Below are 12,732 nucleotides of genomic sequence, written 5' to 3' on the forward strand. Positions count from 1 at the left end.
TAGGATTTTGTTCTGCATAAGGAGGAAGGGGTGCTTAAGATGACGATTTAAAGGTATAACTAGACCTTTATTTCTAAGATTTAGTTTAATATTAGTTCTAGATTTCTTACCTGTTGTATGTTTCTTTTTTGATATTCCAATATGAGAGCAGCACTACTATGTTAAAGTTTGCAGTTTTGATTGAAAGGACAAACCAGAACAAGAAACAAACAAATAAAACTCCACACGGACAGCTAGCAAAATAGCATGCCCGTGTATGTAATCGATTTGCATGACTGTGAATGAGGTCCCCAAAGTTGAACATCCAGTCTAGTGAGGCCAGCGGAATTTGAAATATAGGTTGGGAAATGTTGACATTAACAAATCAGTCATATGTGTTAGGACTGTGACAGTATGGCTGCTGATACCCAATGCCAGTCATTTATACAGAATTTCCATTGATCAAGAAAATTCTAGTTTAAGATTTTAAGGTTTAAGATTCTAGGTTTAAGATTTCATTTCATTACAAAATGCACATTCATTTTAGAAACTTTAGAAAATACTGAAGATAAGAATAACAATTTCCTGCAGTTCCTCTCTCTGGAGATAACTACTATTCGCATTTTGTGTATAACCTGTCTTTTTTTTTTCTGCACACAGTTATTCTCTCCTTTTTAAAATGAATATATTTGCATACTGCTTTATAGCCCACTTTTTCTATGTAAGACAGTATTTTCCATGTTGTTATTCTATCATTCTAACGTGCTTATTGAACATCTACTAGGCTATAGTAGAAATATGAGATTGAGATTCACCAAGCAGTAGATACTATCACTTGAGTAAGAATATAACATAAATAATTACTAAAATATAGTGGTCGGTAAGTAAACGCAAGTTCAGAGGAGAGATTGGCGTGGCTTTAAGCTGGTTGAGGGAGAATTAAGGTGGTCTTGAAGAGTGGATAGGATTTAGGTAAAGAAAGGGCAAGTTTTAGGCAGGGGGAATGATTTGAGCATTGATGCAGAAGGAGGTTAAGTGGCATTTTATAGAATGCCATGCTGAGCTCTGAGTTCAGGGCAATAAGATTTGATCTAATGTTCCTAAGTTACAGGGGGGTTAAATCCAGGTTGAAAGTCTGTGCTTCAGGGATGTAAGCGTGGCAGCTTAAAGGTGCGATGAAAAGGGACAAGGGATGCGCTGTCTTTAAGTAAAACGGTTCCCAAATCCGGCTGTGCTCAGGAGTAACCTGGAAGTTCTTGTTTAAAAAACAGCCAGATTCTTGAGTCCTTCTCCATGCTTCCTGAATCAGGATCTTTGGGGGTGGAGTCTGCAGTCTAGTTTTGGCAACCTCCCGTATTGTTTCTGACATACTGTCTGGCCTAGGAGATGCTTAGTTTAGGAGGCATCTGTAATACGTGTGAAATAGGGACTGATATAAGGACATGGACCAGGGTGATAACAGTAGGCATGGACGAGAATGGAAAGGCATGAGGCATTTTGAAAATCGATAGAATTTAGTGAGACCGTTTAGAGTAGCTAAAGAAGTCAGCAGTTTCTAGCATGGTTGTGGTGTCGGGGGCACGTGTAGAGGTGGCAGTGTGAGCTGTGTAAGGAAGGGATGAGGACGCCTTTTAGGCATAGTGAGTTGAGGTGGGAATGTGGCACTGCACGCAGCATCCAGCAGCTGTTGGACTAGATACTGAGTGAGCGGTCAGGGTGGAGAAGAGAGTCTGGAATTATTAGTTCAGAGTAAATCTTTGAAGTGCTTCTTTTAGAGGGAAAGATGTATAGAAAAATGAGTGGAGGGGCCAGACGATGGGACTGGAGAGTGACACCCGAGTTTGGGGCCAAAGGTGAAAGAGACATGGAGGATGATTGGTACCCTGAAATACGAGATCACACATTTTAAGAATTTTTTAAGAGGTAGCATTTCTCTAAGTTCCACAAAAGTCTAGCAGGGAAAATAAGTACAACTAAACTCATTTTACTACTCTTAGTAATAAGCTTATTGGAAGAAAATGTAAGCTGTTAATAATAGTGTGTGTTTTTTTAATTATTTCTGGATCTTGTTGTTTTTCTGTATTTTTGAAATTCGAGGATAATTAAAAAACAGTGGTTCATAAAATTATATATAATTATATGTATTAAAGTACAGATAATCAACTAAGTATATGTGTGCATGTACTTATGTAAATTAATTATATATAATGTATATTTTATAAATAAAATTGTGTATATATAAAATATTTTAGAAACACATATATATAAATACTTTAGACCATCCTATTTAGAAAAGTCAGTACTATCAGAAAGGAAAGAGTGAGCAGAGTAGTTTTTTATTGCATTTCTTAGAAACTAGTTAAGAGAAGGGGTCGCAGACTATTATTGATTGAACATACTCTTCCTAAGTGTCTTCTGTCTGATAGATATGCTTTGTTTCTGGAATACATGCATGCACGAGATCACCCCAGATGTTCAGGTTAGGGAGGGAAATGTAACGGGGGATGACACTAAGCACTGGATCTCAACCTTGTTTGATTCTCAAAGCACCTAGAGGTCATTGGGCCACCCCTTTTTAATTCCTCTTATGAGCAGGGTCGATTTGAGTAATAGAAAGTTTGAGTACATTATGTGTAGGTGATATGAAGCAAGCGCATCAGCAGAAGAGATTGAAAAAATTTGTTTTGTTCATATTACTTTGCTTTTAATTCCTATTTACGAAGGGTTCCTGTACCCAGTTCCAACATGTGAGGGTGTGTGTGTGTGTGTGTGTGTGTGTATGTTTTTCATGGGGGAGGGGCTTTTTCACACCAAGCAGTTCTCAGATGGCATCAGGGTGTCTGAGAATTCAGCCCAATTCTCACACTATCTACCTGGTGAAGGGCTCAGTCCTGTAAGACCCTCCAATTCTGACACCAAGCACAAGCCCAGGTTGTTACCTGGGCATCTGAATGGCTACAAACTGGAGGTTCCTGTGACCTCCTCCTTAGGTTTGATTCATTTCCTAGAATGGCTCACTTTTCTGTTTTTTCATTTTTGGCCATGCCTCGAAGCTTGTGGGATCTTAGTTCCCCAACCAGGGATCGAACCTGGGCCCTGGCAGCGAAAGCTTCGAGTTCTGACCACTGGACCGCCAGGGAATTTCTCAACACAAGAATTTGTGTGGATTGGATGTGGGGTAAGCAATAGGAAAGAGGTCCTAGATGATTAGGGTTTTAGTTTGGGAGATTGAGGTGTGGTGATACCCATTAACCAAAACTGAGAATACAGGAAGGAGAAGTGGATTTTCTTCCTGTCCTGCCTGGTCATTCCTCTTCTTTTTTGATCAAGAGAGAAGAGTGGGGAAATGACAAATTCAGTTTAATGTGGGGCCTGAGATCAGCGGCTTTGGAGTCTCTTTGGTTGGATTTGAATCTTATCTCTCTACAATTCGTCCTGTGTGACTTGGGGCGACTTCACTTCTCTGGGTCTTAGTTTCCTCACCTGTAAAACGGGTAATAGTGCTACTTAACTTATGTAATGGGAATTAAGTGAATTAAAGGAAAATGTTTATGTGTACATTAAATATAAGATACCTCATATGCAGTAATAACTGGGAAACAAAATCAAGCTCAGTTCACTGGACTCTCAGAAATGTGGAGTCCAGTGAACCTTAAAGGAGAGAGGTGGGCTAGAGGCAAGTTGGTGTTTTCAGTCTGCTTAATTCCACATATAACTAAGAGGGTACTTAATGTTGCCTTTCAACCAAATCTTAGAAATGAGCCTTCTGGAACTTAGGTCTGCTTATGATAAGGGATATTTCCTAGTATCTACTTTATATAGTAGTAGTCACTCTCCAGTAGTGGAAGTTAGGTTCCTGAAAAGTGCTGTGGTCTGAATATTAATGTTTGAGGAACTTGGAGTATAAGAGAATGCATGCAGATATGTTGATAGACTTGAAGGTTGAAATAAACCTGTGAAAATCATTGTTTTCACACTCACTAAAGGAGACAAAGGATGGCAAGCAAAATAAAGTATCACTGGTAGTTTATATGTTTTTTAAAAAAATAAATTATTTATTTATCTTGGTTGTGTTGGGTCTTCATTGCTGTGCGCGGGCTTTCTCTAGTTATGGCGAGCGGGGGCTACTCTTAATTGTGGCGCGCGGGCTTCTCACTGCGGTGGCTTCTCTTGTTGCGGAGCACGGGCTCTAGGCGCGTGGGCTCTAGAGCGCAGGCTCAGTAGTTGTGGCTCATGGGCTTAGTTGCTCCGTGGCATGTGGGATCTTCCCGGACCAGGGCTCGAACCCGTGTCCCCTGCATTGGCAGGTGGAGTCTTAACCACTGCGCCACCAGGGAAGTCCCTATATGTTTTGAATTAGTGGCAGGGTACCTGTACTTTTTTTTGGTCATAGCTTACTCCTAGAAACTTTTCAGTCTCTGCCCACCAGTCTTAAAAAAGATATTTGTCAATGCGTTATGCGTTGTAACAGATAATATGCCTATGAGTTATTTCCCTCCTGTTTTCCTGTATTTATTGCCATATACGAATACTCAGTGCCTAATTTTGTCTCAGTTTAGCCCAGGTATAGTCCTGGAGAGGCCAGGTAACTTGGTGCTTGAGGTAGCAGAAATTGGGGCAATATTTATTTAATCAACTCAGCTCTGTCTTCTTGAACCTTTTCTCTGGTGCTCACTCAGGGTTGTGTTAGTTCTTTATGTACAGTTTCATGAGAAATCACATCCTTCTTCCCCTTAAACCCATGTATCAGCTACTTCCACTTGCAACGTGCCATTGGAGTCATATATTCCAAGACCCAGGTTTTCAGTCCTTCATGTTCTTTTTATCTTGCCTGAGGCTTTAGTGCAAAAATAACTTATCTGCTATTGGTTTTTACACTCTTTTCAGCTTGTCTCCTTAATTTTTTTGTTTTTTGTTTTTCGTAAAAGGAATATATAACAAACTGTTACATGCTATAATCAGAATTTCTCTGCTAGACTGACTTTTCAGGAGAGTTACTTTTCCATTCCCCTAAAGTGAAATACTTTATACAAATTAATTTACTGCTTATGAGCTTTATTTTATGTTTGGTATGGTTGAGGCAGAAGAGTGGTGAGTCTAAAATCAGACTAAGTCACCTAGATTCTTGCAGGTTTGCAATTTTCTCATAACCATTTCAGTGATCCCTAATGAGAGGCATCTTGGAGTGGTGGAAAGTAGTGAACTTTGGTGTGGGACCAGAGTTCTCAAGCTGTGCCCTTAGGCCAGGCGGGTTAATCTCTCTGACCCTTGATTTCCCCACTGATGAAATAACAGTGCCTACTTGTAGGGTGTGTGTCAACGTCTGTGAAGTGTCTCAGCTGATGGTGTATAGCAAATGTCTTTTTCCCTGCAGTTTTACTCATAATTTTGATTTGATATCATCTTACGCTTTTTGCCTTTTTACTTTTTTTTTTTTTTTTTTTAAGACTGTGACGGTTTCCTAGGGATCCTGGGGGAAATCATAAATGTTCTTGGTTTTTAGGATTTCTCTTGAAACCCCCAGTTAGTGAAAGGACTTTTTTCTGTGTATGCCATTTGATCATCTTATTGGGAATTAGAGTTATAGATTTTTTATTTTCCTTGTGTGTTAGGTATCAAAACATTTCCCCCATGACTCCTTTGGTTATTATAATTCTTGAAAATCTATTTCTAAAATTATTATTTGGAAAAAAGACATTTTCTTCTATCACTTCCTTGCTCTGTTAGTGTAAGTGAGCAGAATATAAGGAAAGCTAGTCACAGAGTATAATTTTAAGATAATCACATTGTAATTTGATCCATGGAATCAAATTTTAGGTATTTAAAATTCATTTTCATTTTTTTTTTAACATCTTCATTGGAGTATAATTGCTTTACAATGGTGTGTTAGTTTCTGCTTTATAACAAAGTGAATCAGCTATACATATGCATATATCCCTGTATCTCCTCCCTCTTGCGTCTCCCTTCCACGCTCCCTATCCCACCCCTCTAGGTGGTCACAAAGCACGGAGCTGACCTCCCTGTACTATGCTGCTGCTTCCCACTAGCTATCTATTTTACATTTGGTAGTGTATATATGTACATGCCACTCTCTCAACTTTGTTTTCATTTTTGTAGCTTGTTATTTTATTTTATTTTTTTGTAGCTTATTCTTTTTTTTTTTTTTTAACACTATTTTATTTATTTTATTTATTTATGGCTGTGTTGGGTCTTCGTTTCTGTGCGAGGGCTTTCTCTAGTTGTGGCAGGTGGGGGCCACTCTTCATCGCGGTGCGCGGGGCCTCTTACTATCGCGGCCTCTCTTGTTGCGGAGCACAGGCTCCAGACGCGCAGGCTCAGTAATTGTGGCTCACGGGCCTAGCTGCTCCGCGGCATGTGGGATCTTCCCAGACCAGGGTTCAAACCCGTGTCCCCTGCATTGGCAGGCAGATTCTCAACCACTGCGCCACCAGGGAAGCCCTGTAGCTTATTCTTAATTGGCATCTTCTGAACTATCAGAATTGTCCTTTTAAATCTCATTGTGCATTATATTTTATTTTTTCATGTGGGTTAAATTTTTTAAAATTGTGAATATATGAATATATGAGAATATATATTGATATAACACGTAAAATTGAAAGGTCATAAAAAAACAACTGTATACTTGTACCCAGCTTGAGAAATAAAATAGTACCTACCAGAAATAAAATAGTATCTTCTGAAGCTTGTATCAGACTGATTTTTTTCACCGGCTGCTTATAATACTTCCCTACTACTTTAGTTATTTTGGAACTAGATACAGGGCTTCCCTGTTAGCGCAGTTGTTAAGAAACCGCCAGCCAATGCAGGGGACATGGGTTCCAGCCCAGGTCCGGGAAGATCCCACATGCCGTGGAGCAACTAAGCCCGGGCGCCACAAATACTGAGCCTGCGCTCTAGAGCCTGCAAGCCACAACTACTGAGCCCGCGTGCTATAACTACTGAAGCCCGCGTGCCTAGAGCCCGGGCTCCACAACAAGAGAAGCCACTGCAACGAGAAGCCCGCGCACCACAACGAAGAGTAGCCCCCGCTCGCCGCAACTAGAGAAAGCCCGCGCACAGCAACAAAGACCCATCACAGCCAAAAATAAATAAATGAAATTATTAAAAAAAACAAACAAAACTAGGTACAGTTTTTAGTTTTGCCTCAGTACAAAACATTGTGTCATTAGAGAATACATCAGTACCTGCCATTTAGTTTATTAACTAGTTAATCTGGATTTGCCATATCATGCTAATGCATTCATTTCAATCATAGTTTTGCCACTCTAGTTTTTTTCAGATTTGTAGTAATTTTATAAATCTCAGCATGACAGTGCTTTTGATTAGGTGTCTCGATATCCTCCCACCCTCTCTCCCCTCCTCTCATCTCCCCCACCCCTCTTGAGAAAGAGAGACAGACACAAAGAGACCGAGTCTGATACCTTCCTGAGCATACCATGCACGTAAACTCAGCTTGTTGAAATTCTGTTATCCCTGCAGATGTGCTGTAGGTTAATTTTATGCAGTGATTTTCAGACAACTAAAAATTGGTTTGTAAGTTTAGCTTCAAAAACCACTTAAGCTTGGTTCCTAGATTGTTCATAGACCATTGTATTGCCTTGGGCAAAGTGTGAGCTAAAACATACTGTAAAAGATTTTGAGGACTATGGGAGGTTCCTGTGGTAAGGGTAGTAGATGCTTTTCGTTGGCATCTAATTTTGCTCCATAATTTGTGAATGGCTCCATTTGTGGGGGAAAAGATAAAAAATTCAGTGTCGGATTTTCTCAGAAAAAATTAAAATGTGACTGTCTGGATTTGTAAGCTTCTTTAGAAAGAAAATTGTATCTATAATTGGCCAAGTACATTTGTTGTTAGCTGTTACCTACTTATTGTCATTAAAACTCACATCTATTTTTTGAAAAGTGACCAGCCTGAAGGATATATTGGAATAATCACTAGAATCTTTATTTAAAGTAATCCAAGATCAAGACTTGAGGAGTTTATCATTTCTCAGTATATGATGGTTTAGTTGCTGCATATGTCAGCAGCAGATTTTGTAACTTACAGAAATTCTTTACCCTTTGCTAAAGGCTGCTTTTCAAATGAGTGTGATTAAATGGTTGATTTTTTTTCTAAAAGATGTCAGTTTTAGGGTGAGACCATTTTGATAATCCAGAGTCAGGTGCATTATCCATTGTGCCACTGGCCCACTCATCTTTTCCTATTGAAACCATTGAAGTTGGCAGGGTATAGGTAGCATTGTGACATTTTACAGGTGAAGAATATAATGTCAGGAGCCTGAAGGATTTGAAAATGTGCAGTTCATGGCAAGAGATTTAAAAATTCACATTTTCCTTTACCGTAGTTTATGCTAGAATTGTAAAGACTTACCATTTATGAGGGAAAAATTATTAGAAAACTATGTCTTTGAAGTAAAAATCTTGAATCTTGATGATTCAAATATTATTTTTGCAAATAAAACTATTTTGATGCACTACTTTAATGTTCATCCATTTATCTGTCCATATCCCCTTTCCCCCAAGTTGGGCACTAATTGGTCACATGCCTAGGGTTTTCCTTGATACCACAGCAGCATCTAAGCTGGAAAAGTGGTTCTTCAGGAATGGAATCTGGAATCCAGGGAATGATTTCAGACACAGGTAGTTCCTAATTTACAAGTAATTCATACATGTAAACCCCTTCCCTGAGCTGCTCTTTCAGTTGCTCCTATTTGGAGTACAGAATTTGAGCTTTTAAAGAACTTCTGGGGTTCAAAAGTAAGTAGAAGCAGAAATAAGTGAAAAGCAGAAATATTTGGTGGCAATAAATATAGAGTCAAATCCATATTATGACCCACTTGGATAAAAATGTTTTTCCTCAAACTACCTCAGTAGTTTTTAACATTATTTTGCAACACTGTTAGAATTCTACCATTTAGGGGTTTATTTGGGCTAACTAGCTAGCATCCTTGTTGAAAACTGCAGATATTAAAGTGAATTATTTCAGCCCTGTTGATTTCTTCCTATCACATACCTGAAATGAACTACACTGAGGCAATAGGAGCTTTGGGTGGTAATTTAGGAACATACTTAGGGGAGAGCATTGTTATTAGCAGGATGATTGGAATGTCATAATGTAAAATTTAGGAAATTACAGGCATCAGGAGTTGAGAGAGTGCTAACAAAGGAAAACAACCTACTTCAGAATTTGTCCGGATAAAGAGAGGATCTAGAATTGGTTAAGTTTCTATGTTTCTTCTGCAGGGTCCCTAGTGCCCATGGCTGGTGTAATATCTTTTGGGTTCAATAGATGTCTTTTGGCTAGTCTGGGCACTTGGCCAACATGAGCAACATTGTTTCATTAGGAATAATACTTAGTTCCACAGCAACAATTTGAAAAATAGATTTTTAGACCAAACTCATTTATAAGTTAGGTTTCAGCCTGTGCTTGTCTTTGTCTTGTCTGTCATCAGTGCTCTCAGTTGACAGTAGCTACAAGGTTGCTTTTGCTTTCCCATCAGTCATGGAATTTGCTGGCCAATCATAAAATAGCAGTGGAAGTAATAAGTAGGAAGTAAAGTGAAAGAATTACAATAAGTACGAGAAGCCACTCGGAGAGCAAAAAAGGGCTTGTGGGCTTAGGGGAACAGTTGGTAAGCAGCAGCGTCTCCGAACTTAATTTACCAGTAACATTGGTAGATTGACATGTGATCGTTCCTATAAAGTAACTTTCATTACCTCTGATAGTAAGCCACGGTGAAAAGTGAATTCACATTTACTGATTTGTGAATTGATGTAGATTACAAAATGTAGATTTTTTTATTCAGATAAAATTACATAGAATAGTGTAATATTGACAGTTTATTTCATCCCTAGAAATGTGTGAAATTTTTGTTGGTAGTAGTCAGATTTTAAAACTGTTTTTCTCCCTGATAATTAAATATTTTATATATAATTGATTTTCATTAATGAAAATTATTTTCAAGTAAGCTTAAATAAATGTGAGGAAATGAGTTTGCAGTAATTTTATTTCTATGTTTTGGGGATTGTATTTACATTAGATGTTCCTCAATTAGGGGTAATTGTCTTGCATCCTTATCTCTTATCATAATCTGTTTTTCTTCACACAGTGTTATAGTTTTGCTGCTGGACTCTTCCCTCCCTTCCCCCACCCCATCAGGATGATATGAGACTTGAAAGAAGACGATGCATACAGGTGACTCAAGTTTTGAAATACAGTAAAACTGTGGCTGTCTGAGAGAATGTGGGAACTGGTGGTATATTTTGAATGCGGGAGCTTTCTGATAAACAGCATTAGTGGGGAGAATTATTTTGATCAATAAATGCAAAGATAGTTGGAACATTTATTAAACTTGACTTTGGGAATCAGTTTGATAATCAGTGACAGATAGTGGTATTAATACAAATACAGCATAGTGATTGCTAGTACTTGACCTTTTCAAAAGGGGTGTTGGCTAATACTTTGGCGAGAATTGAAGTATTTCTGTTAAAAATAAATAAAATATTCACCTTTATGGTTGAATGCATGTTCCCCCAGATCCCTGTTAGAAGAGAGCAAATCTTTTAAAGGCATAGGGAGTAGATGTTAGTAGTGTGTCTTAAGTCTCTGACAATTCAGTTAAGGATATTATTATACCCATATGTATGATTCCTTAAAAAATATGGTCTGGGATTTTGTTTTTTCTTTCCTGCCTCTCCATCCCTTCCTTCATTCCTCTCTTTCTCCTTTCTTTCTTCCTTTTCTCCTTCCCTTTTCTCCTTTTGTCATTTGTATTTATACAGGAGAAGCAGTATAGAAGGCATTTTTGAAAGAATATTTTTGATTGCTTTATAATTAATTGAGGTGATCTTAACTTATACACGGAAAAATGGAGGCTGTTCCATCTGTGGCTGTGTTTGAGCTCTTGAAAATGTAGTGTAGCTAATGGATGAAGTGTTACTAACTTTTAAACTTGAATGTTCTTAAATCAGGCCGATGAGGAGGTATTTTGTTGAACCAAGTGGCTTATATTTGCAGACCTGGTCAGAGATAGTTTTATTTGATTTATAAACTGAAAGTGTGATCTTTAACTGGAAAAGAAGTAACCACATAAATCTTGGATAGATGCTTAATTACATTATTGGTGAAGGTGTTAAGGTTTTTGTGATTGCTTTTTATTTAGGTGATCTTTGTTTTCTAAAAAGAAAAAAATTACCATTTTTTGACTTCAGCTTGGGATTTTAAAAAATAATGTCTCAGGTGTGCCATTTTGTATGAAGAAATGTGCTTGAATATATATTAAATTTAATTATAGATCAAATCATATTTTACATTCATGAGGGACTCAAAGAATCTGATGATAATTCTTTTTTGAGTAAAAGGTGTTTGAGTAATTATCTCTGTAATCTGTCTCTGCGGGGTGCACATGTATATTTGCCTGTACATATTAGAGGTACACCACGTACACATTCTGGCTGAGTGGCTGACAAAAGCAACATGACGCTGAGGCTGAATGTCAGTGTCATAGAGGAGTAAATAGGAATATTTACAGAAAAAATTATAGAATTCTATGAAAATTTTGTTGTCAGATTTTATAAGTTTGACCTTTTGGTGCAGGAACAGTTGCGCAGCACCGTCAGCTCCCGGATTGCTCCGTGGGCACATGCTGCACATGGGCTCTACCAGGTAGATGCCCACTTTCACCGGAGGTCAGTAGAGGGACAGAGTATTTTGGGGGCATCTCATAGATTTAACCATGAATATTAATGATTTTGGAGATGTTCCCTTAAGAAATTTTGAGGTGGCAAAGTTGCTATTTTATTTCTAGTTTACCTTCACAAGATATGAAGAGTTTCTAAATAACTCTTTTTCTTGAAAGGCTTATGGATGAAATGAAATATCTAAAGAGTAAATCCAGTTTATAAAGGTTATCTAGTTAATTTTATGAATGCTAGAACACACAAAAAAATAACAAATACTAGATTTATGATATAACCTAGTCTCTTACTCAGCCTCGTAGTCTTTAAAAATTACCAACATTTACTGGCTTATAAAGGAAAAAACTCAAGAAGAAAGATCTGACTCTCTCTAATATACATATTAGCTGTTGGCGTATTTCCCTTTCAACAGTTTGAAAGTTAATAATTGTTTTTGAATGTAAAATTAACAGCTTTCACAATCATCATTAATTAATGAAGTTTGCTCTGGTTTTACTATGCACACATTTATTCTTCAACGGATAGAATTTTAACACATAAAAGCTTGTAAGGAGTTTTTTCATTGAAAGTTATTTCTAGAATGCTTTTGCCTACTTGAAAGTGAATATTGTTTCCCCAGGCATTCATGGTCCTGACTTTATGTTGGTTAGCTGTGATGATACCTTACTCTCTCATACCATTTCATTTTAGGTGCAGGTTCAGGGATGCTAGAAAGGACATTGAAGTATGCTTTGACTGACTGTCTTTCAAAAGCCACAGCTTAATAATCGATTTTTACTGAACAGCAAGCCAAAGTTAAACTTCAGTATATCTCTGGTACGTGTGTATATAGGTGTTCCTGTACTTACTTAATTTGAGGGTATTTTTGCATATTTTAAAATATAGTTAGAATGTAAATTAGGTAAAATTAGATTATTTTTTGATTGTTGGAAAAAAATCATTTATGACTAAACATTTTATTTGGCTAACATTTGCTTTGTACCAGGTACTGTAATAGTGTTCTGCTCATAAGGATCCCTGTACTTAGAATCAAGG

The 12,732-nt window shown here is 37.7% G+C and overlaps 1 protein-coding gene across 6 annotated transcripts in view; it reads left to right on the forward strand.

Annotated features, from left to right (window-relative positions):
* DYRK1A (dual specificity tyrosine phosphorylation regulated kinase 1A) overlaps positions 1-12,732 on the forward strand; it is a 142,788-nt gene that overhangs the window by 40,216 nt on the left and 89,840 nt on the right. For 4 of the 6 annotated variants that reach the window (XM_059921540.1, XM_059921541.1, XM_059921539.1 and 1 more), the window contains one exon: positions 10,110-10,195. The exons of 1 other annotated variant lie outside the window; for it this stretch is intronic. In XM_059921540.1, the coding sequence (XP_059777523.1) occupies positions 10,186-10,195 (10 nt within the window). In that variant the 5' untranslated portion in view covers positions 10,110-10,185. Of the gene's footprint in view, positions 1-10,109; positions 10,196-12,387; positions 12,514-12,732 lie in introns of all 6 variants that reach the window. One more of the 6 variants, XM_059921543.1, reaches the window with a different exon arrangement.

This window comes from Balaenoptera ricei, chromosome 4 (genome assembly GCF_028023285.1).
Source record: "Balaenoptera ricei isolate mBalRic1 chromosome 4, mBalRic1.hap2, whole genome shotgun sequence".
Classification (NCBI taxonomy): Eukaryota; Metazoa; Chordata; class Mammalia; order Artiodactyla; family Balaenopteridae; genus Balaenoptera; species Balaenoptera ricei.